This window comes from Pelmatolapia mariae, linkage group LG5 (assembly GCF_036321145.2).
Source record: "Pelmatolapia mariae isolate MD_Pm_ZW linkage group LG5, Pm_UMD_F_2, whole genome shotgun sequence".
Classification (NCBI taxonomy): Eukaryota; Metazoa; Chordata; class Actinopteri; order Cichliformes; family Cichlidae; genus Pelmatolapia; species Pelmatolapia mariae.
This window is the reverse complement of record NC_086231.1, coordinates 25,849,079-25,870,656: the sequence shown is the minus strand read 5'-3', so window position 1 is coordinate 25,870,656 and position 21,578 is coordinate 25,849,079. Positions and strand designations below refer to the sequence as shown.

Below are 21,578 nucleotides of genomic sequence, written 5' to 3'. Positions count from 1 at the left end.
CCTCTGCCTGAATGACTCCTGACAAGCTCTCAAGTGTGTTTTAACCCTGTGTAAAATGCGAGCTCCCCTTCCCCACAGCAAATGAAAAATGAGGGTCTTAACTTGTGAGCACTGAGATGGAGCCCATATATGAATCCATCAAACCCTGATGTGGATTCATTTGGATCAATTAGGGCCACTCGTTTGTTAGGTGCACGTTTTAAGCGATCGTTTGCAGCCCAGACCCCTCCTTTTGAGCAACATCAGACGCTCGAGCTTAATTCAATCCCACTGCCTCTTTAATTGACCAATTTAGCATTGTGCTGACAGAAGCTGTCCATTTAGAATGAAAGATGTGCAGCTAAGGAAATAACAGGCCTCTTAATACCACACAAGAGCAAATAGGAGATTTGTCAATGTTGCCAACAAATGGAGGGAAAGCGATTAGGCGACGCAAGGTTACCATACAGTGCTGAGAGTCAAAGAGCAGAACTGGGATTTTAGCTCAACACTGTGTCCCAAAGGAAGTTGCAAGAAACAGAGGAAGGGCTGTCAATGCTGGACAAAAGACCAGAAGACATTACTGGTGCAAGACAAATGAAGGAGAGGTAAGTTAGTCATGCTCATGGCGTTGCTTGTTAGGGTTTCTTCTCTTGCTAACAAATACTATTTTTAATGTCAAAGAATACCTTTTTTGGATTAGAGTTCATCAAAATACAGTACAACACCAACTTAACACAGCAGGCACCCAGGACCAGACAGTGAGCAGTACAATGTGTAGTTAGTAATTCACACCAGTTAACACATCTGTCACTAAACCCCGATAATAATCCTTTATATCTGTTTTTTTCCTTTTTCTTTTATTCATGTCAAATCAACCTTGTTAGTGTACCAACGACTTTGAAATAATGAGCAAAATATCAGCAGGTAACTACTGCCAACTTTTAGTGACTTTTATGGTTACGCCCTTTGAAATAAAAGACGTCGCCCATTATGCGTGCCACCCAAGGCCAGCAGTAGGCCCTGTCTGACAACCCCCTACTGCTCGCTCTTTGGTTCCTCCAAGTAACCAGGACCCCCTATAACGAGCTGCCTTAGGATTTCAAGGTCTCTATTTTAGGCTTGGTGCACACCCTTTTAATAAAAAGCCCACCCAGGGCAATTTGAGGACGTTCAATTCTAGTGTCCAGAGGTGGGCTCTTTTCTTCCGACCCCCCGATATCGTCCTTATTGCTCCTTCCTGTCACTCCCCATCGCCTGTAGCCACTCAGAGCCTTTGAGCTGCTGGAGACACGCTGCCCTTATGTCCACGCTCATAATGCTAATTTAATCCGCTCATATTCAGATGCTAATGGAGATACGCTAGCTTTGCAGCAGCAGTGGCCAAACACAATAGACCGACTTCCTCCTCTCTCTTCTCCTTGGTCAGTTTGGAGTGTTAAACACAATCAGCTCTCCTTGTGAGCTGCGTTTGACACTTGTGCACTTGGCAAAATGAGTTATTTATTGGTCACGATTCATTTGAAAGAAGTGGAGGTGAATAATTTAACGGCCCTCCAGAATAGTCTTTCCTATCATTACTGCATCCCTTCAAAATTTGAGAGGGATTGATAAAACACATAGGGACTAATGCTCGTGCACATAAATCTATTAATGCGTTTACAAGAGTGTTTACAAGAAAACAAGGCAGTCTATGTGGGCCATTCATTTTATAATTACTCCAAACGTTTCTGGCTTTATCCTTCTGCCATTTTCTCCATCAAAAAACCATGCCCCTTTCTTGTTATCAAATTTAATACTTTTTTTTCTCCAAAGAGCACCCTCAATCACACAACAAATGATCCAGACACTGGCCAAGCCACATTAACCATATTGAGAAAAGGTGCTTCATGCGGCCTTATTCAGACATCCAAACCCTAATTCATTTCCAGACTGTATGCTCTATCTTTATTAAATGGGGGGCTGTGGAATGAAAAAGAGCGTATGGAAATATTTAATTAAGGAGCAATCATGGCCGCGGGTGATTTTCTATTTCAATCTCAGCAACCCTTAAACTGAAACAGTGGGAATTCTAATTATATTAGTACTGCTATGCAAATTTATGGCATTTTTGAAAAGGCAAGGGCCACGACGTAATCAGTTGAGTAAATAAAAAGGTGGGGCGTGTGTTTTTTTAATTTATTTTTTGGTTTTGTTCTGACGTTTTTTTGGTTGGGTGTGGGAGGAGGGGGGGTATTAGCACGTGAGATTAAACTGTTGGCAAAGCAATTCCAGTGTGCATTTATACTCCAGCATACAAGCCTAGACAGCAGGAAGTACAACATGATGCTGGGGAGGGAAAAAAGAAAAGAAAGATGCGTGGGAATTCACTCACAGCTAATGCTCGCAATTCTGCTTCTGAATGTTTCAAGAATGTCTGCTTCCTGCATAGTGTAAGAGCCTGCAGTATTTTAAGTTCAAGGCCATTAGAGGAAAGCCCAGCTCTGCAAAAAATGACCAAGCATTCTGGAAACAGGGCCTTGCATGTGGCTGTGCGGGCCTGAACTGATTACACCAACAACATTACCAGTCTGATCTCATCAGATGGCAAACACTTACGCCTGGGGGGGAACAGCGGGTATGCGGGACATAGTGCCAGCTCCAAATGGAATTCTTATCTCAGCATCTCTCTTCACCATCAGAGTCGCTGCAGAAGATGCAACGTGCCCTATCTCTAACTTTGTTAAACATGTCCATTACATCACTCAGAGGTTGTATTAGATCAGAACAGGGAGCGGACTTAATCAGAGTTCATTGGGCTAATATCGTCACACGGGCGACTCTCTCGTCTCTGTCACTTCTCGTACTTTTTCAATCGATTTATGAGATCAGTGACATGTTGGAATATCTGATATGATATCGAATTTTACAAAAAGGTGTCCTATTATATTTGTTTTCGTTATTAACATGAGATGATTTGTAATCACACGATGTGATGCAAGATGCACCCAAATACGCAAAAAGACATTGAGAGATAACACCGACATTATGGGGTCCTTGTGGGAGATGAATTAACTGTGAGTTGACATCGTAAACCACCACACCCTTAACCAGCTGAGCTAATCATCGTTGCTGTGGCAGGGGATTTGTGTACAAGAGCAGGGGGTTGGGTTAAAGGTCACAGTAACGGATTAGGTGTCCAAGACAGTTGGGGTTTCAGTGAGCGGTAAGTGCAGGAGTGGAGTAACACTGCACGTGTATGTCTGTGTGTGTTTGTAGACAATCCTCGAAGGAGGCTCATCCTGCATCCAGAGGGAAGCCAGGATGGAGCCCTGTGGTACCCCAGGGGCCCCCAAGCCATCTGCTGCCCCAAGGCTAATACCCCAGCAGACGTTTCAGCCTCCCCTAGATCAGCCCCGGTTGAGCAGGAGGGAGGGTATTGTGTTAGGGGGGTGGAGGAGTTAGAGGATTCTTTTACCCCGGCAGGGCGCACCAGGCTTGTGGTAGGACTGACCTAGGGGTGTGGCTCTATGGGTGGTAGAGATTTTCAGCAGAAGGTGGATTAGGAGAGGCAGTGAACTGCAACTAGGCACAGAGAGCTGAGGGCATCTGGAGTGTGAAGGAGACCAACTCATCGGAAGAGGCACAAGATTTGATTCACACCATTTCAGTATTATCATATTTGCTTTGATCTTTTTAGGGTAAATAAGTGCCAGGCTGACAATGTAATTGCTAAAAAACGCCAACTGTATTTGTTTAATCAAGCGGGTAAAAAACACAATAATTAAGGTAGAGTCCAAAATTTTGAGGCATTACGGCAGGCCACTATGTAATGAATTAATCATGCAAGTACCATTAGTGTGTGTTGTGGGATATGATAAAAAGAGTAGAATTACCATTGCATGTCCCGATCGTTTCTCATATATGGCACATTTGATTTTTCTCTTCAACTGTAACATAAGCCTCCTGTGGAGGTCCGAGGGGGAGAGATAGATGTGTGTGTGTGTCTCTAACCGTTTCTCTCATGGACAGTAACATGAGACAGCCTATGGTAGGAATGGACAAAGAGCCCAATTCTTAAAAGAGCAAGAGGAAAAAGACTAAAATAACATTTTCGCCCATCAAATTAGAAAACATGTCGTCACTGTCACTTACGACTGATGGACGCTGCAGTTGTAGAAGACAAAGTCGACACTGGCAAACTTCTTGCCCGTCTCCTTGGACTTCAGGTAAAGTTTCACCACCCGCTTGTCACCTGCATATCAGAAACAGGGAAGCAGCCAGATTGACAGTTATTCTGCTCTCTCTGAAGGCTTAAAAGAGAAAAGTCCAAGTCAAACACATTAGCAAACAATTACATTCGTATCTAAAAACTACTTTAAAAACAGAATAAACACGGGCGTAAATTAAAACAACTTATTTGTCGATACAGAGTGACACTTCTGTATTCTACTTTTGTGCCCTTAACAGATAACACATACACAAAGACATACTGCAGCCTAGCAACACACTACTCATGTCACACCCACAGTAGGGTGGCATTAAAAATAGCAGCACCAATCAGTGTTTGGATGCCAAGGCTGATGAGAACTGATAATGGGGCATAATGGGCTCAGTTGAAGAACTACTGTGATGTTGCTTTGAGGAAACTTAGTGCTCGCTATGTGACATGTTTTCAGTGCTTTGAATGTGGATACAAAACAAGTTTTTTTATTACCATCTTTGTGGTGTGACAGAATTGGACATAAAACAGGTGCATAATCTCTGGGAAAAAAAATGATGTCGATATTTTTAAACATTACGCTAAACCACACTGAAGTTGCTGCTTTGAAATGAAGTTAAGCACAAAACCAGTCTTTCAGATAAATAAAATGAAAGTGACATCAGTGCACAATGGTTGATAATGGGAATACAAAAACAGTTCTATTTTCAGTAGATAAAGCTGGACTTGTGTTTAGGCTTCAGAAAGCGAGTGTGTGGCTTTTATTGAAACTGACAAGGAATACTGAATATAGACATGCAAAGCAAATCAACTAGTAACATTACAATTCTGTTCTAAAGCTCAAGTGTATTACAAGATCCTTTAGGAGGGCGCACATCTGCTACATCTGATGGTGAATATACAGTACAGAATGGCATGGAAATAAGAGGCCAAAGAAACCCACAAAGATGTCATCATAAAGATTTTGTGTCTACATTCTTCAAGCATGTCACCAAAACTTGCCATAACCCTAGCCACACATCTCAGTGCTACCACCCAATGACCTCATCACTCATTGCCCTTCCTGCCCTGACCTTTGTTTCGAGTGATTGGGGCGATGTCCCGGGCAGAAGGAGACAGGCAGAAGATGTGTCCACCCTGGATCTGTCCCTCTGTCTCCACATAGTCCTCAAAGGAGCAGTTGACCCCCGCTGACAGATCGGGCACATTGCGAGCTTGGAGGACCAGCTACGGGTGGGAGGGGGAGAGGGAGAAGGAGGGAGCAAGAGCGAGAGAATCAGTACCCAGTGCTTGATCAATGGAAGGACACGGTGTACATGGATTGTTATAAGATATGACATGAGGGTTAATGGGTGTTGGGACAGAAGGGGAGTGATACATGGGTATGTGTATGTGTGACAGTTACAGGAATAAAAGAGTGAGCGCATGTGTGTATGCATGTGTGCATCAGTCACTGGAGTGGCCATTTCGAGCAAGGTTAATGTGTACAAGTTAATGTGCAGAATGAAAGTGAGGCTAACTGTAATCAGTCAAACCTATATGATTACACCGAGGAGCCACTGATGGAACGAGACCTCGAAAAGCTCAGAGTAAGAATACTGATTACGAGGGCACGGAAAGCAGATTTCTAATTAAATTTGCTGGAAATATTCAAAAGTGTCTTTTTTGGTGTACGATTTTCCTAAATTTCCTAAAGAATCCATGACATAAGATTGCACTTATATCCCAGTGAAAACTGGGAACACTGTACACCAGATATAGAGACGCACACCGTTTCTTGCTTTGCTCATTTCTCTGTAATTCCATTGTGTTATGTTGTACCAATTTGATGATAGGACGAATTCAATCATTTTACCTAAAAAACTGATAGTATCTAACAAACGTCATATTAGTACAATTAATGAACAAAGCTCATTTGTCATTAAAAAAAGAAGGAAAAAAAAGGCACAGTGGACACACAGAAGATTTCACAGAGCTATTGAGCAGGTGAACGTTAACTATAACGTCACCTTTAAATAAACCAGCTACTTATCTGCTGAAAAATCCTTATGCGTCATACAACCAGCCTAAACCATTTTGAGACGACACTAACCTTAGTTTGACATTTTGGGAAATGCCACCATGTCTCTGTCAAATAACAGTAACTAAATCTGTCTACCGGCACCTCTAAAGCTCACTGATTATTATGTTATGTTATGCTTGCTCGTTTAGTCTGAAAACAACAACATGACATTTTAACAGCGGGTTACGTGCCAGGCCATTTCTTGGCTGCAACCAAGAACTTTGCCTCGCTTCACCAAGTAAGAGTAGGACACACAACCTTACACTTTTTTTTTTTTTTCCCAGTGAAGACATAAATCTAATGTTTAGGAGGTTCAGTAAGCACATTTTATTAAACACGTTACATAGCCAGGTTTTGAGTTCTAGCCATTTTACAGTCTTTCTGCTCAGGTAAGATATCTGTGTGCACTGAAACAGGAAGACATACCTGGACTTCAGACATCGTGACAGAAATATTTCTCGGCTGAACAGTTAGCTCCACACATTGTCTCTGGTCAGAGGCAAACCTCTGAGGCTCTCCTGCCCGCTCACAGTGGTCCTTACGTGAACATCTGGGAAACAGCAAGACAAGAAGCGAAAGATTAAAAAAAGTTGAAAAATGTATAATAATTACAAGAAGAAAGGTAAGGAGAACGGGGTAAAAGAAAATGAGCTTGACAAGAGGTGAGAGGAGGAAAGAGGCAACAGAGGACACAAGAAACTGTTAAACTAATATGACAATCATATTAAGATGATAAACACGCACAGCCATCACAGTCACACAGAAATGGGAGCAATAATAAAAGACAAATAGGCTAATAGCTTCCCCCAGCCATTACTGTAGGCCTTTAGATCATTACCTTATTGGTCCTGACATTTGTGCAAGAACTGCCAAGCTACAAGACCAGTCAGCTCGCCTCATCTTTTCACTTTACAGGCCCACCCAATTCAAACTTCTCAGGAGATATACAGGCGATCGTTAAAGTTTCCCTGAACACTAAAAAATGATGCAATTTCCTACCAGATGCATATCAAAGGGGTCAGCAATTTCACCCACGCTTATTAAAAGCCAACTGATCGTGCTAAAAAAAATCAGCATTCAGCCCCGTATCGTAGTGGCTTTACTATAAGCAATTCATAATGCATTAGCTATCACTTTCACCTTCGCGCTAACAACATCTGGTCCCAGCGGTGAGAAGAAAATGCTGATGCAGCGTACTGCAAGTCCTTAACAATAATAGAGAGCCAGAAAAAATGCTAACTGCTTCCTTCATACAGCGGTGCCCCCATTCCCTCATTTAGTTAGCCTTCACTCACAGTCGAGAAGAAAAAGCTGTCACCAAACACCCATCTGAGAGTCCCTGACATACACACACTGTAAGGCATTAGCAGAAAAGTACAAAGATTTGTACACCTTTTCTCATTAGGAACCTTTTTCCCTTCTACTGCTCTTCTGGCGTGTGCGACTGTGTATTCGTGTGAATGAAGCGTTTCCCCCGTTTCAATTCTATGCGTCCAAATGGCGGGCTGTCACTGAATTAAGTCCATCATGACTGTATGTGTAATTTCAAACGTGTAATAGTCTCCTGAAATGGGTAAAAACAAGTACTTTGTGTATGTGCTTGTGCATGCCTTGAGGAGAGACGGTTTGGTGATACGTACTATAAGTTTAATTAATGTACAAAGAGATGGCATTACGCCAAAAGCTTGAGGCATTCCAAATGTGGTTTAACATGCTGTCACCTCTCAATAACATGCAACTGTTCTCGCCTTACAGTGTGTGCACACAAACCCTCCGGTCAAACAGAAAGAATGACGAGATTGCAGGTAAACAGTGTTAAAATGTATCACTACACTCTTATGAGGGCTAAGCTCAATTTTCCGACTGCAAATCCCTCTATTACATATCTAACCTTAAACAGTAATCTTATAGCAAACAAGACTTAATCCAAAAACCAAAGACTAACAATGTAAGAGACTAATTCTAAAATCTGTAAAATCTGTTCCTGCAAAAGTCTGCAGGTGTACAATACCATGCTCACACACACAAAACTGGCTAAATAACACTGAGAAAAATAGTTCTAATAATGTAAGCGGTCATGTTCTGTTAGTATTTATTGGAAGCATGCAGCAGCTGTAAAAGTTAAATTTCCTCTTGAGTGATAATTAAAGGACTAATTTATACTTGTTAAAAGAATTTTATTAAATCTATAACAAACATTTACAAAAGAGCTGTTTTGGAGATTAGAGTGTCATCACAATTTGTTTGGTAAAAGCCTACTAAGTATAATATGCAACTTTTCAGGTTGTTGCTTCCATTCCCAACATGATCTTCTGAACTAAAACACCCAAACACTGCTTTCTCTGCTATCTACAGTGTAATGCAATAGGCTACATATGAAGTGCACCAGGATGGAGTATGTTAATACATGCAGCACTTACACATTGTGAAGAACACACCATCCACAGTGAGGGTCTCTGGAGCCCAAACACTCCCCGCAAGTGGTGTACTGCTCACAGCTCTCTACTGGAACTCTCACCACCTACGGAGAGAGAGGAAGCAGGGAAGAGAGACAAGAGATATAGAGCAGGGAGGCAATTAGTGTCTTCACAATCAAACTCATAAAATGAAGAGTATATTCAGCCGGATGGAGGTAAGAATTTGACAGCTTATCAGACTCCTATTTAAAACATGCAATCAGCAAACAGTTAGTGTGTGTTTGTCTCAGTGTGTGTGTTCCTGAGAGAGACTAAGTGCTAGACGGTGAGAGGTGTATATGTGTGGGTCTTTGTGCTTATATGTGCTGTGGTGAACCATTTCAGCAATGTGTGACAGCCTCCAGTCAAGCATGTACAGGAGAGGCCTCGCAATGCATCATGGGACAGCTGAAAGGTGAACATGATAAAAGTGCTGTGATTGACAGGTGACCTCAAAAACCAACAGGAGGCAGAGGACCAAAAGGAAAGACCCAGTGTGTGTGTGTGTGTGTGTGTGTGTGTGATGATAGCCTGCAGATGTTGCCTACGAAACCAGATCAAGTGTGCAAGTTTAGCCCTCCACTTCAGTTAAAGGTGACGACAGATTGTTCACAACACGGTCCCAGTGAACATGAAAGAATGTGTGTGTGTTTCAAGATCTTAACAGGTTGAGCTTGTTCAAGAGTGTGACACACACCCCGAAAGCAAATGCTGAGAATGTTAGTGGGCAACAAAGTAAGCATGTGTGTTTGTATCTGTTGCAAGTGTCAGCGCCACATCCAACCTTTCTTCACCAGTGGGCCCCCAAGTTGATGATTTGCTGGATGCCCATTTCATGATGTGTGTGTGTGTGTGTGTGTGTGTGTGTGTGTGTGTGTGTGTGTGTGTGTGTGTGTGTGTGTGTGTGTGTGTGTGTAAGAAAACGTGAGTGTGTATCAAGTTGCCACTGCATGCTGGTTTTAAATCATGCAGCATAGAGAGGGCCAGCTGATCACTAAGTAAAAGCATTTAACAATCTTTCCCCTGGGTAACACTTTCACATCACACAGACAGATTTAACCATGAGAACCTCATCCAAGTGGTATGTGGAGGGACTAAAGTGGTGTCTTTTTTATGAGGTAGGGATTTGGGGGGGTTGGGGGGCAGAGCGATAAGAGAAAAGAAAAACACGGAAGAGAAAAGAGCAGAGGCCTGAGGCTTAAGATAAAGGTGGTTAGCAGCAGGACGGAAAACAGGTGGACAAAGGAATAGAGGACTGAAATATTAAACTGGGGCCAGGATTCCTCTGCAAGCTGCAAGTACAACTGAGATATGAGATAGATGTGACATGATGAAACTAATTTCTGCTTCGAATGCCTTGCGGCAAACTGGCTTTGGGGCTTTGTGAAGGCTCACAGGACAGAAAAACAAAAACACTTGACACTATACGCTATTATAGCACTTTCTATCCTCTATTTCCTGAGTGCATATCTATTTGTTTACACTATATGATTCTTGTGCCTATATCACTGTTTGTAGCCATCATCCTTCCCTGAGCACTTCATCTATTAGTCAATGTAGACCTCAGTACAGTAGATGAAATGACGCAAACAAGATATGGTGCTGGACTGTAAGGCAAACGAGGAAGGTGGTAATCTACTGGAAGTAGGGCTGCTCAATTAATCGAATTTTAATCTCAATTACGATCTGGGTTTTCAACGATCATTAAAAATGACTGAGCCGATTATTAGCACCTCCCTCGTGCTTTACTCTCGCGCTGCTCCGTGTGGCAAATCGAGCGCACCTCTCTGCGTTTCGAACACGCGTCACAACAATTAAGAGGACCCGAGGGAAGCTCGGAAAGCTCGGAAAGCTAAGCAGAAGTTATTTGGAGAGGAGAGGATAGTGGCTGCTGAAGAAAGAATGCCGTTGGTTGAAAAGAGAGGTAAAACGACTTCAGTGGTGTGGAAACCAATGTTCCCTCTAAGCTGCCCACGTGCGCAATTGCGCACGTGTGCAATTGCGCACTGCTGCACGGTCTCTGCGCACAGAAAATCTGCGTTGCGCACAAAAAAAAATCTAACCTGAATTGAAATTAAAATTAAAACTTTAACAATTGTGTTTTGCAGTGTTAGTCAGTAAGTGACTGGCTGCTCCTGTATGGGATTAGAATGATGCCACCTTATCCCATAGTCCAGCCAATGATGCGATTCACATTCGTATGTACGCAGCTAATCAACGTCGTTGACAGGCTATGACAGCGTCCTTATGTGTTTTAGCTAGCAAAGCGGCGTGGCTGATGTGGAGTGAAGCCACGTTAATGACAACGTGTACAACCATTGGAGATGTGAGTAGGACAGACGGAACAATTGACGGAAAAAGTGTGGACTTTATACCAGTTTTTAAATTGTGTTGATAGGCCACGTAAAACCAGAGTTATGATAAAAATATATGCAATGTTTGGTTTTCTTCCTGAATACTGTCGTTGTGTATATTTACTGCGGGAAGAAACGGTAAAAACGGCGTTTTATAAGGAAAACGCTCGAAAGCAGTCTCCGCCTGTGAGCAAAAACAAAACCAAAAAACTCCCCACCCTTTCCTATTGGTCGAAAAATGTACCATGTCGACCAATCAAAAAATGATATGGCAACGTGGCATCTAGTTGTTAAGAAACGGGGGGAAGTTTTAGGAGTGACGGCGGTGTTTTGAGATGTGAGAGATTTGAGACGTTTAGCGCAAATCTTGTGTAGTTAGTGTGTAGTGTAGTCAATAGTTTTGTTGTGTGTGTCAGAACAATGAAGCGACTGCTGAATGTTACAGGTGTTACAGGAGTGATACATCTCCTGTTGTCAGGCCTGCAGGTATCAGGCTGTTGTTCTCCTTTATCTCATAATGGACAGAAATTATTTTTTGGAGTGGCACAAATAATTTGTGTGGCATCAGATTTGATGCAGAACAGCTGATTGTTCTGTAAATAGTTTGAAATGTTTATTTAAAAACGCCTTGGCTGCATTAAAAAAAAAAATAGCTGCAAAAAACTTTGTTGCTTGCCAAACTTACTTACCAAGTTACTTTTTTGAAGTAGTAACTATATAATTAATTGCCCAACATTGGTCATTATATATTGTATTTTGGAGACAGAGAGTTACAGGACTCTCCCAGACCACAGACTCATAATACAAGTCAGAGCTTTATGAAAAAAACCACAGTGCACACGTCTGATGTCGCTCACAGTGGTCCAAGAGACCGCTCAGGGAGTTTGTGTGTTCGCTCAGACACATGAAATATTTGAGGGAACATTGGTGGAAACATTATGGGTTCGCGGAGTCAGACGTGGATCAAATATTGTGCAGTATTTTGAAGTTCACTAAACATAGATGTTTACATTTTTCATTTATTTTTGATATTGCAAACATTTGCACTGTAATCAGTATTTGCACACTATTTTATATTATTTTTTGACAATCTTTAAAGCCATTATTCAATACATTGTTATTGTTAAATAAATATCGTCAAATAATCGAGATCTCAATTTCAGTGAAAATAATCGTGATTATCATTTTTGCCATAATCGAGCAGCTCTAACTGGAAGTGCTGGCTGCATGGATGAGAAGTCAAAGAGAAGTCTAATGGAAGACAGTGCGAATTGGCAAGGACATTTTGCTGAGTAGATGGGATATGGTGGCAGACGCCTGCTATGTGTCACTGTCAAAATAAGTGTGAGTCTAGTTTTCATCTGAAAGGAGAGTTGAAAGAAGGATGGAACAGGGGACTGGGTCTTTTGGTGTCTTTGATAATAAAAGAATGACAGAGGGGGAAAGGAGTGTGAATGAATTAAGAGATGATGGATAGGAGGAGAGAAAAGCAGCTTGAGTTTAGGATATGTGATTGGACACCTTATAGGATGTCTCTATGACTCAACAAAAAAAAATAGGAAATCGAAAGGAAAGAATTATATGTTCCACGTATCATCACATATACCAGCCAATTCCTCCATTCACCGTAATTCACCGTGACTCCGATTAAGGACAATGATCCACATAAATCATACTAACACTACGGGTCCTTGGTGGGCTAGCATAATCTTATCATGGCCCTGTGTAATGATAGGTATGACCTATTGTTCGCAATCGTTCCTGCAGTAGCAGTAGTGAAGACACTGTGGGCTCAGCTGAGTGGTAGTGACTCAAATCTTAGGGAAGAAATTAAGAAACTATAGTGGTTGTTTTCCCCAGTGTGTAAATAAAATGCTTTCCAATAGCTGTGAAAGTATGTGTATGACGTATGATACAAGAAGATACAATAAAAAAAAAAATAAAAAAAAATTAAAAAGAGGTCAGTTTCTCTCTCTGTTAGGAATACAGGCACACACACACTTATCCTCACTGTCTCCCTCTTCCTATCTCTCTTGATGGCTCTTTTAATGAAAGCCAATTCCAGACAGCGCGCCACATTACTCCTTTAAATGACCTTATAAACCAAGCCCGCCATCTCCTCTCTCTTGACTTCTCCTTATTTACAATAGCATCCACTGCTGTAACTCAATTCTCCTTTTCTTGCTCCTACTTCCTCTGTTGTCAACCTTCTACCCTGACCATATCACAATGCCATGACATCTCCTTTCAGCTATAAACTTTCCACCTTTCCCCTTCAATCTGTTTTTACAGAGCGCTATCACCTGCCTTTAAACGTCCAGCTAACAGGCTTTGTGACGGTCACCCCCAAAACCCAGAGGAACTGTAAAGCTTTCAGCGCAGCTTTTCATTGGTTGTAAACTGTAAAGACATAAAAGGATCGGCCTTGTTGCGGCTTCTTCTCTCTTTTTTTTAAACATTCAAACACAGAGAGAGGCTGGAGAAGAAGGGAGGAGGAGGGGGTGTAGCTGTAGATGTCTGCAAGAAAAGAGACTGGGTTATACTGTCAGGGGGCCAAGAAGAAGAAATCACTGCTTGTTTTCAGTTATTTTTAGATGAATACTTGAGACTGCATCATAATTTGGCAATGCCTGTGCCTCACTATAGAACCACCACCAAATCTCTTGTGCTTAACACTACTTAAAATGGCTGTAATGCTGTAATTCAGCAAACAGTAGAAAGTACTGAAATTTGATTCTTACAGGAAAGCCTCAAAAGGTTAGCTTGAAGGACATCACTTTTCAATTTTCAATGGGTGGGTCAATTTTCCACAGATACTTCTTAAATGCACACAGCTTTTATCAAAGCAACAATAAAAATCTCAAACATGTGGCTTTTTATTGCTTCTCTACTTTCATCTAAACCATATTCTGTGATCTTTACACAAAAAATAACTACACAACATTTTCCTTGAAGTTTTTTTTTGCCTTTGCCAACATCTTGGGGGCAGAAATGGGGAAGCAAGGGAGAAAGAAAACAGCAAGATGAGTAGGGTCAGCGCCTCGTCATCATTCCTCTGTGACTTCTTTTCTCTAAGCTGACATTAACCACACCTGCATTCTTTCAAAACCGTCAATCAGCGTGCACTCTCTCCCGGCTTAATCTGTGCTGGCAGTGAATAGCCGTGTGCAACAATGAAATCAATACCCATCCACACAGTCACTAAACGCTCCAGGAGGACACAGAAATAGAAACAAAGACAGATACAACTATTTGTTAGGGTAAAACTTCACTAAACACGTTGTGGCTGTCATTACTTTGCAGTGACAGTAACTGGTGTTGTCGTCTTCTGCTTTGGCAACAGTGTATCATCCCAGCAACATTAGAAATGAGAGTGCTGAACTCCCAGTATATCCATGCAAGTGAGCCAGTTCTTCAAGTGCTAGAATACCAGGTCAGGAGAGCAAGTGTGTGTACATGAGGGCGGGGGGGTCGTATCAAAGGCTGGGTTAGCATGTGTGCATTGACTGGATTGTAAGGGGCTTACAAGATCAATGGCAAGCAAGACTAGGCTTGATGTGTTGACTGATTGGAGATAAGCAGGAAAGCAAACAAGACTGGCACAGTATGGCGCTGACAAGAAAGGAGAGATGCTGTAGATGGCTAAGAAATGCCAAAGTGAAAGAAACAAAATGCAAGAAGCAACAATCGCGGTGTCCCATCAAAAACTTATCTGCTGTCACATTGTTTACTGATAGATGTCGAAATACTACATAACTGTTAGAATTCAGTGATGTAGCAATACAAAGAGCCAAGGCGATAAACAAGTTTAAGCCTTTATGTATGGCAAGAAAGCTGTAATTTTTCTCTCAGAACAGTATTTTTGCACTTAGCACCCTTTGACTCATTTCCCTCTATTATTTCTTTTATATTGTGCTTTATGTGCCGTTTCTGAACAGTTCGACTTCTCTTTCACCCTCAGTCTTTATATCTTTCACTGGACTCAGATTTTGTTTTCTCTCTTCTGAAACACAGTGGAGATTTCGTCATCTATATCCTGATGAAAACAAGAAGCAGGCCTATATAACTATATATTTATTTGCCATTTGCATTTGTGTATGTTGTGACTTCAAGGCCAATTAGGATGACAGCTAAAATCCAAACTATCCTACAAGACATTTGTGTTAATTCCGAAGTCAGTGCAACAGTAAATCAGCAATATGAAGTTTTGAACCAACAAAACAAAAGTGAGAAAAAGAAAAAAAACTTTTAAGATCTGGGAACCAATCTCTCTCCATCAACACCTTCATCACATGGACTTTCCCATCAGCTCTTCTAAAAGGAGCTATTCTCAACAATAAGTCAATATACTCTCAGTCTTTGTGTATCCATTTGTCCATTACACTCTGTCCCTTTGGTGAGAAGAAGCCCGACAGAAAGAGAGAGGAGACAGAAGAACGAAGCGGGATGAGGGAGTAAGTGGGAAAAAAAACTGAGACGAAGACAAAGCATGAGACAGAGATTGAAAAACTGTAGAAAACAAAGAGCTGGAACAAAGAGACTGTAGAGGGAGAAAAAGAGGTAAATGTGACCGGCTAAGGTAGACAGGCCTAGGGGTCTTCTAATTAAGTGAGGATGGGAGAGGCCGTCTGCCTGGTAAATGACTCTGTCACTTTAGTAAATGGACTTGGTGAGGAGTGAGGAGCCACACAGCTGGCATTTCCATTAGCACTGCCAAGCAACCCACCACCATATACACAGAGAGAGAAGCAGAGAAGAGGAAGAGGGAGGCAAAAAAAAAAGGGGGACAAATGCTGCTTTTCTTTATTTGCGCTCACAAGAGCTGCTGTGTGGAAGTCATGCCTGGGAGGTGTATAACAGATAGTGTTTGTGGAGAGAGAACCTAAATCTGCCTGATTGGCTTTGCCTTCATATGCAACCCGTCATTCAAAATTTGTTACTGATATATATTTATAAAAAGCTACAGAAGTCCAAAGACGTGTTCAGACGTTTTTTGGGGGGTGTTTTTCAGATCAATAATATATTTACACGACGTACTGAAAACACTATGTATGGTGTAGGTGAGGGAAATGCCAAGGCAGTGTGGAGGAAGCAGCATACACGACTCCCACTCACTACTGGCAAATACACAGGACTAATAAGTGTGCTATTTGCACATCAGCTGAATCAAATGCCACAAAAATTACTTACTAGCAGGCTGCCAAGTTAAAGACATGTTGGAAATTTGCATTCTCACATGCACCTCAGCTGGATAACATTTAGAGAAGTTCAGGTGTGCAGCGCATGCGCAACAGTTTGTGATTCAAGTGAGAAACAAGTCACAAATGCAAAATGTACAGAATTTTCTATTTGAAGACACTGCAACAGTACATACAAGCCAAGTAGTATTCCTTAAGGCAAGTGCAGTGATCTTCACAGGTCCAATTTGGTTTCACACATTTTTACTGAGAACTAGAGATTTCTCTCTTTCCCTTAAAAGATATGTTTGCCAAAAATGCAAATGAGTTGAAGTGAAATAAAACAATCAGTACTTACAGCCCCGCTTATTGTGTGCAAATGTCTTTCTAGTTCCATTTATCAGCGTCGTATTCTTTCCTGTTGTAATTTATGACAGTAAAACCAGAAAGAAAACGTGCTTTTCTGCTTTTCCACTCAGCTTTCCCCCATTTGATACTTTATAACCGGGGTCTGACGAGGCCTGCTGTGCATGAATCTGAAAAGAAATTTGACTCAAATTCAAAACAATTCCCTGTGCTGTCATGCATGAGCGACATTTCATTGTTCTACTCAGTGTGACTTCTGGTTAAGGCATGAAACTGAGTAGTATAGTGTGCCACTAGGAGCAGCACCATTGGCTATACCAGCTGTTGATTGGCCTCGTTCCAATCAGTCAGGGCCATATCCCTACACCCAATCACCGTGAAGCAACAGGAGAACCGACTGTACAGCCGATTGATAGTGATTGAGAAGGAAGGCGAGGAGGGGGAGAAGCCATTAACCTCCCTATCCATCTCACCCTCTTTTCTAACCATATCAGTCGCTCTATCACACCATCCTTTGGGAAAAGATGGCAAAGTATAACAGAGAAAGATGAGAGAAAGACAGAGCTATCTAGTGGCAAGCTAGACTTCCATTAGGGCTGATAGCATCACACACAAGACAAGTGTCTGAGCACACTTTCTGATGAGGCGCACACACATTCAAGAATATTGCAGGGATTAAAAAAAAGAAATGCAACAGTGAATGATCTGATATGAACAAGGGCAGTGAGAGGAAAAGCAGGAAACACAATTAAGAGAAAAAGAGAAAGAGATAAGTGAGGTTAGAGACACTGAAACCAGTCCCGCCTGTGTAATGATGCCATCTTGGCCAATTTTGTCTCATGTCTCTGAAGGATTTACTAATATTTCACTCAATTTTTTCCCTTCATCAAGTCACAAAAGAGGGAACTAGAGGTGCAACAGACAATTTTCACAGTAGTTTATTCTGATTATTTTCCCCCCACAGTTAAGTCACTGGTTTGTGTAAAATATTTTTATTTTTTTTAATGTAATCAAATCACCATTCAAGCATGTCTTGATATACACTGGCCTACTGGAATATTCAACCTTATTAAGAATTTGTAAAAGCACTTAGATGATCCATCCATAAATGTAACACAATACAATGTGTTGTGTAGTTGCACAGCAGTCATTTTAATTACAGGTGTAGGTGCTTCATTCTGAGTAGAGAAAGGTGTAGTATTGGTTTGCACTCTTGTAATTGAGTGCCATATATCTGCATGGCTACATGACCAGCTTCCCTCTATTCTAGTCACTGTACTCCTTTCTCTGCCTCAATGCACCAGGTCTATTAACATTTACATAACAATGACCACATTCTTGCTTAAATTCTGTGTGTAGGACAAATTGACTAGTGACTGTGTACGTGTGCTTAAGTGTTTGGTATAGGATACAAGAGCTCAGGGATCAACATTAAGGCTTATACAGGACAAGTTAGATTTTTTTTTTTTTCCAAGCCAGTGAAAAAGAAATTAATTTGCTCTACCATACACGTCCAAAAAAACAAAATAATTCTGTGTCTTCATATTATGTGACATGGATTACTTGGCTTTTGGTTAAATAAGAAAATGTTTAATTCAGAATATCAATGTGGAAACCAAGCCGAGTTTGTTTGTGAATAAAACTAAAGAAATAAAGCAGCGCTAAAAACTTGAGAAGAAAAACGGTTCTCGTCCTCTCTTCATTTACTGCATGCTACACTTACTCTATGGATGATAAAACAAAGTGTCAGCCAACAATGGCTAATGTTTAAACACCACATTATGTGCTTGTTAACTTCAGGAGTTCCTCAGTCAGCCAGAGTTTGATAAATTGTGGAAAATTAATCTTGGAGCCATTTAGAACCGACTGATTAGCTGTATGTAGTTCACTAAAATGTCAGCTTTGATTGATACAACGAGCTGCTTATTATGTATGTTGATGTCAGTTTGTGCTAATGTGTTTGCTAACGAGATTGGCAGCGAACCAGTAATATGTGAATGTAAACAGATACACACACACACACACACACACACACACACACACACACACACACACACACACACACACACACACACACACACACAGAGGGGATTGATGTCTAACAAAACTCCACGGGTAAGATGCTACTTGATGAGGCCTTCCTTGCTCAGAGAGCTAACAACACAATACAGACCATTGTTTGCTATTGTAGGGACTCAAACCAACAGCTTGTGAATGTCACAAGAACTTTGTCTGCGAGCACATCCAGTGTAGGACTGCAGATTCCTTGGAGGGATGCAAGTCTCTGTGAAATGTGGAGGGGGAAATCTCTTTCAAATACTGAATGGAGATTCGGACAATGGTGTTAGCCCACACACACAAAAATATACTCAGATCAGCCAAAACAAAGACCGCTGACAAGTGCAATGAATACGACTGATCATCTTGTTACAATGTAATGATCCACTGGGAACCCAGGGTGCTGGCATTCATGCGTATGTTACTTTGACACGTAAAACAGCACTCAGTTGTATCAGCACTCCCCAAGACCACTCCTGGGGCAGGACGATGTTCACCATGAACACTGTAAACTGGTGGCCTGGCTTCAGAAACTTCACAGATCCCAATCCAACTGAGTATCCACAAAAGGTGCCAGAACAGATCCAGTCTGTGGAAACCTCACCCCACAATTCACAGGACCCCCAGGATCCACTACCAGAGGATACATTGCACATGCCCCAAGGACTCAAGGCTGGCTTCAGTGACATGGCTCATCAATGTTGTTTAGAAATAATGTTTGAAAGCGGAGTTTCTGTCCAAATGTATAGTCATATAAAAGTAAGCAAGCTGAATCAATGTGAGTCTCTAACAATCAGAGGTGCCTCCCTGACACAACAAAGGTTGCCTCATGCATACACAAAATTTTCCTCCCCTGTATCAAGCCTTATAAGTCATTCTTGCTTGTTGCCTTCTCACACTTCAAATCCAGTCCCTCATCCAACACCAGAGCAGATGAATATTCATGCTTTCAGCAATTAGCCAGCACCACACACTACAGCACCATAATATGCAAGGGCTGCCATCAAAGATGCAAGGATATGTGCGCCCATGCGTGTATGACACTGAAGGGCTGAGTAAAGGGTGCAAAGATGGCAAGAGCAGCATCTGTGGCATCAAATGAAGCCACAGCTTTCTACCTTTTTGGATCCAAAACAAAAGATGAGATGATTTGAAGACGGGAAGACTTGACTGAGCCAAAACACCACAAGACAATTTCCCACAGAGGGAGATTTGCACAGAGCAGAGGCTTCAAAAAGTTTGGGTTGAGTCAAAGAGCTACATTGTTCTTCTTGAAGTGTTGAATATTTTTGTGAAAAGAAAAAAAAAAACTTGAGCAAATCAGCAGCACTTAATGAGCCTGCTAATCTGCATAAAGTATTTTCCCGTTTTTGGTAATAACAGTTTTTAATATGTTTATGTGTAATGTATACATGCACAGCTTAGGAGTGAATGACTGGATGTCAACTGGGAGAGACACTTTTGTACATTTGTGCATGTGAGCAATGTGATTAAAAAAAACAAACAACATGCACTAAGTCCATAAGAATCATACAACCCTGACTGCAGTGAGAAATAAGCTGATCTAAATTTCCTGCAATAACACACTGTCTCATCAAACACACACACAGCAGGCCGTCCTATCCCGCTGTCATATCCTCCATTGATAATAATGACAGTGATGAATATAGCTGGAACAGAGCAAGTCATAAATCACTGGGCCTCGCCCCTAACTGTGACTCACCGCCTGAGCCTCCATTTGTGTGTATGTGAGTGGGTGAGGGCAGAAGGGTGGTGGAACTTGTGGTCCACGCATCAGTGGATATGTCCAGTGACACCTTAATGTGCTTGGCTTGTCTGAGGAAACCCCGCAGGCACCCAGCCACACACAACCACACACACACACACGCTCCCAGGGTGAAGGCAGGGCTGTGTGTCTATCTCACTAGAAAAAAAAAGGGGGCATGGTTATATTCCTCATGCAAACTAGTTGTGTGTTAATGTGTGTGCGTGAGTGTATCAGCATCTTTTAGCAAAAGCAGGCCCTCCTACCCACCATTCCATGTATCTATCCCACAATTTTCCACCTTTGCCTCTTTAAGAACGAGAGAGTATGAGCGTGTCTATCTGGTGGTGAGGGGGGCCACGGCAGCGATAGGGGGAGATCATTAAAAATATGGGAATGGGATCAGTAGAAGGCATTTGAGAGGGGAGGACTCAATTTGGGCTTAGATGGAAATATCAGAGAGAGAGAGAGAGAGAGAGAGTGAGAGTGTGAGTGTGAGTGTGTGTGTGTGTGCATGTGTGTGTGTGCATGTGTGTGTGTGTGTGGCAGCAAGAGTGAGGATTTAAAGAAAAAAAAAGTAGTGGTGGGGGCATGGTGGGATAGATGGAGGGCAGAGGATAAAGATGAGGGTAGGATGGAGGGTGAGAGAAGGCAATTGCCCCCTCCAGTCATTAGCGCTGGAAAGGGGTTTTAGCTATAAGGTCTGGAAACCACAGCCCCCCATTCTGCTTAACCCAGGCCTGCTATCCATTAATGGGGATCAAACGCACAGGGAGATGAAGCTCTGTGTGTGCACACACACACACACACACACACACACACACACACACACACTTGTTTACAAGACTGTGTGTGTACATAAAGTGTGTGTAACCGAGCACATGTTCTGGGCACTAGCGCCTATAAGTAACATTATGGTTTTGTGTGTGTGCCCTTCATGCCCTTAGCTGCTTAGACATGTGCTGTGTTCTTCTAGTATGTGTGTGCATTGGTGTGCGTTTTCTACTATGTTACTTCTTTCCCCAATCATGTGCTTAATCCAAAACTTGAAAATAAGTGTCCCCTCAAAAGTATATATGTGCGTTACCATTAATAAGAGCAGCACATCCCACAGCTCATGTTCCTTTCTTCTGTGCTCCTATGGTCAGGATTATAATCAG

At 41.9% G+C, this 21,578-nt stretch overlaps 1 protein-coding gene across 4 annotated transcripts in view; it reads right to left on the bottom strand.

Annotated features, from left to right (window-relative positions):
- LOC134627962 (plexin-A1-like) overlaps positions 1-21,578 on the bottom strand; it is a 178,339-nt gene that overhangs the window by 72,318 nt on the left and 84,443 nt on the right. For all 4 annotated transcript variants that reach the window (XM_063474478.1, XM_063474480.1, XM_063474479.1 and 1 more), the window contains exons 5-8: positions 8,663-8,763; positions 6,669-6,792; positions 5,254-5,407; positions 4,114-4,213 (exon numbers count right to left, since the gene is read on the bottom strand). In XM_063474478.1, the coding sequence (XP_063330548.1) occupies positions 4,114-4,213; positions 5,254-5,407; positions 6,669-6,792; positions 8,663-8,763 (479 nt within the window). The remainder of the gene's footprint in view (positions 1-4,113; positions 4,214-5,253; positions 5,408-6,668; positions 6,793-8,662; positions 8,764-21,578) is intronic.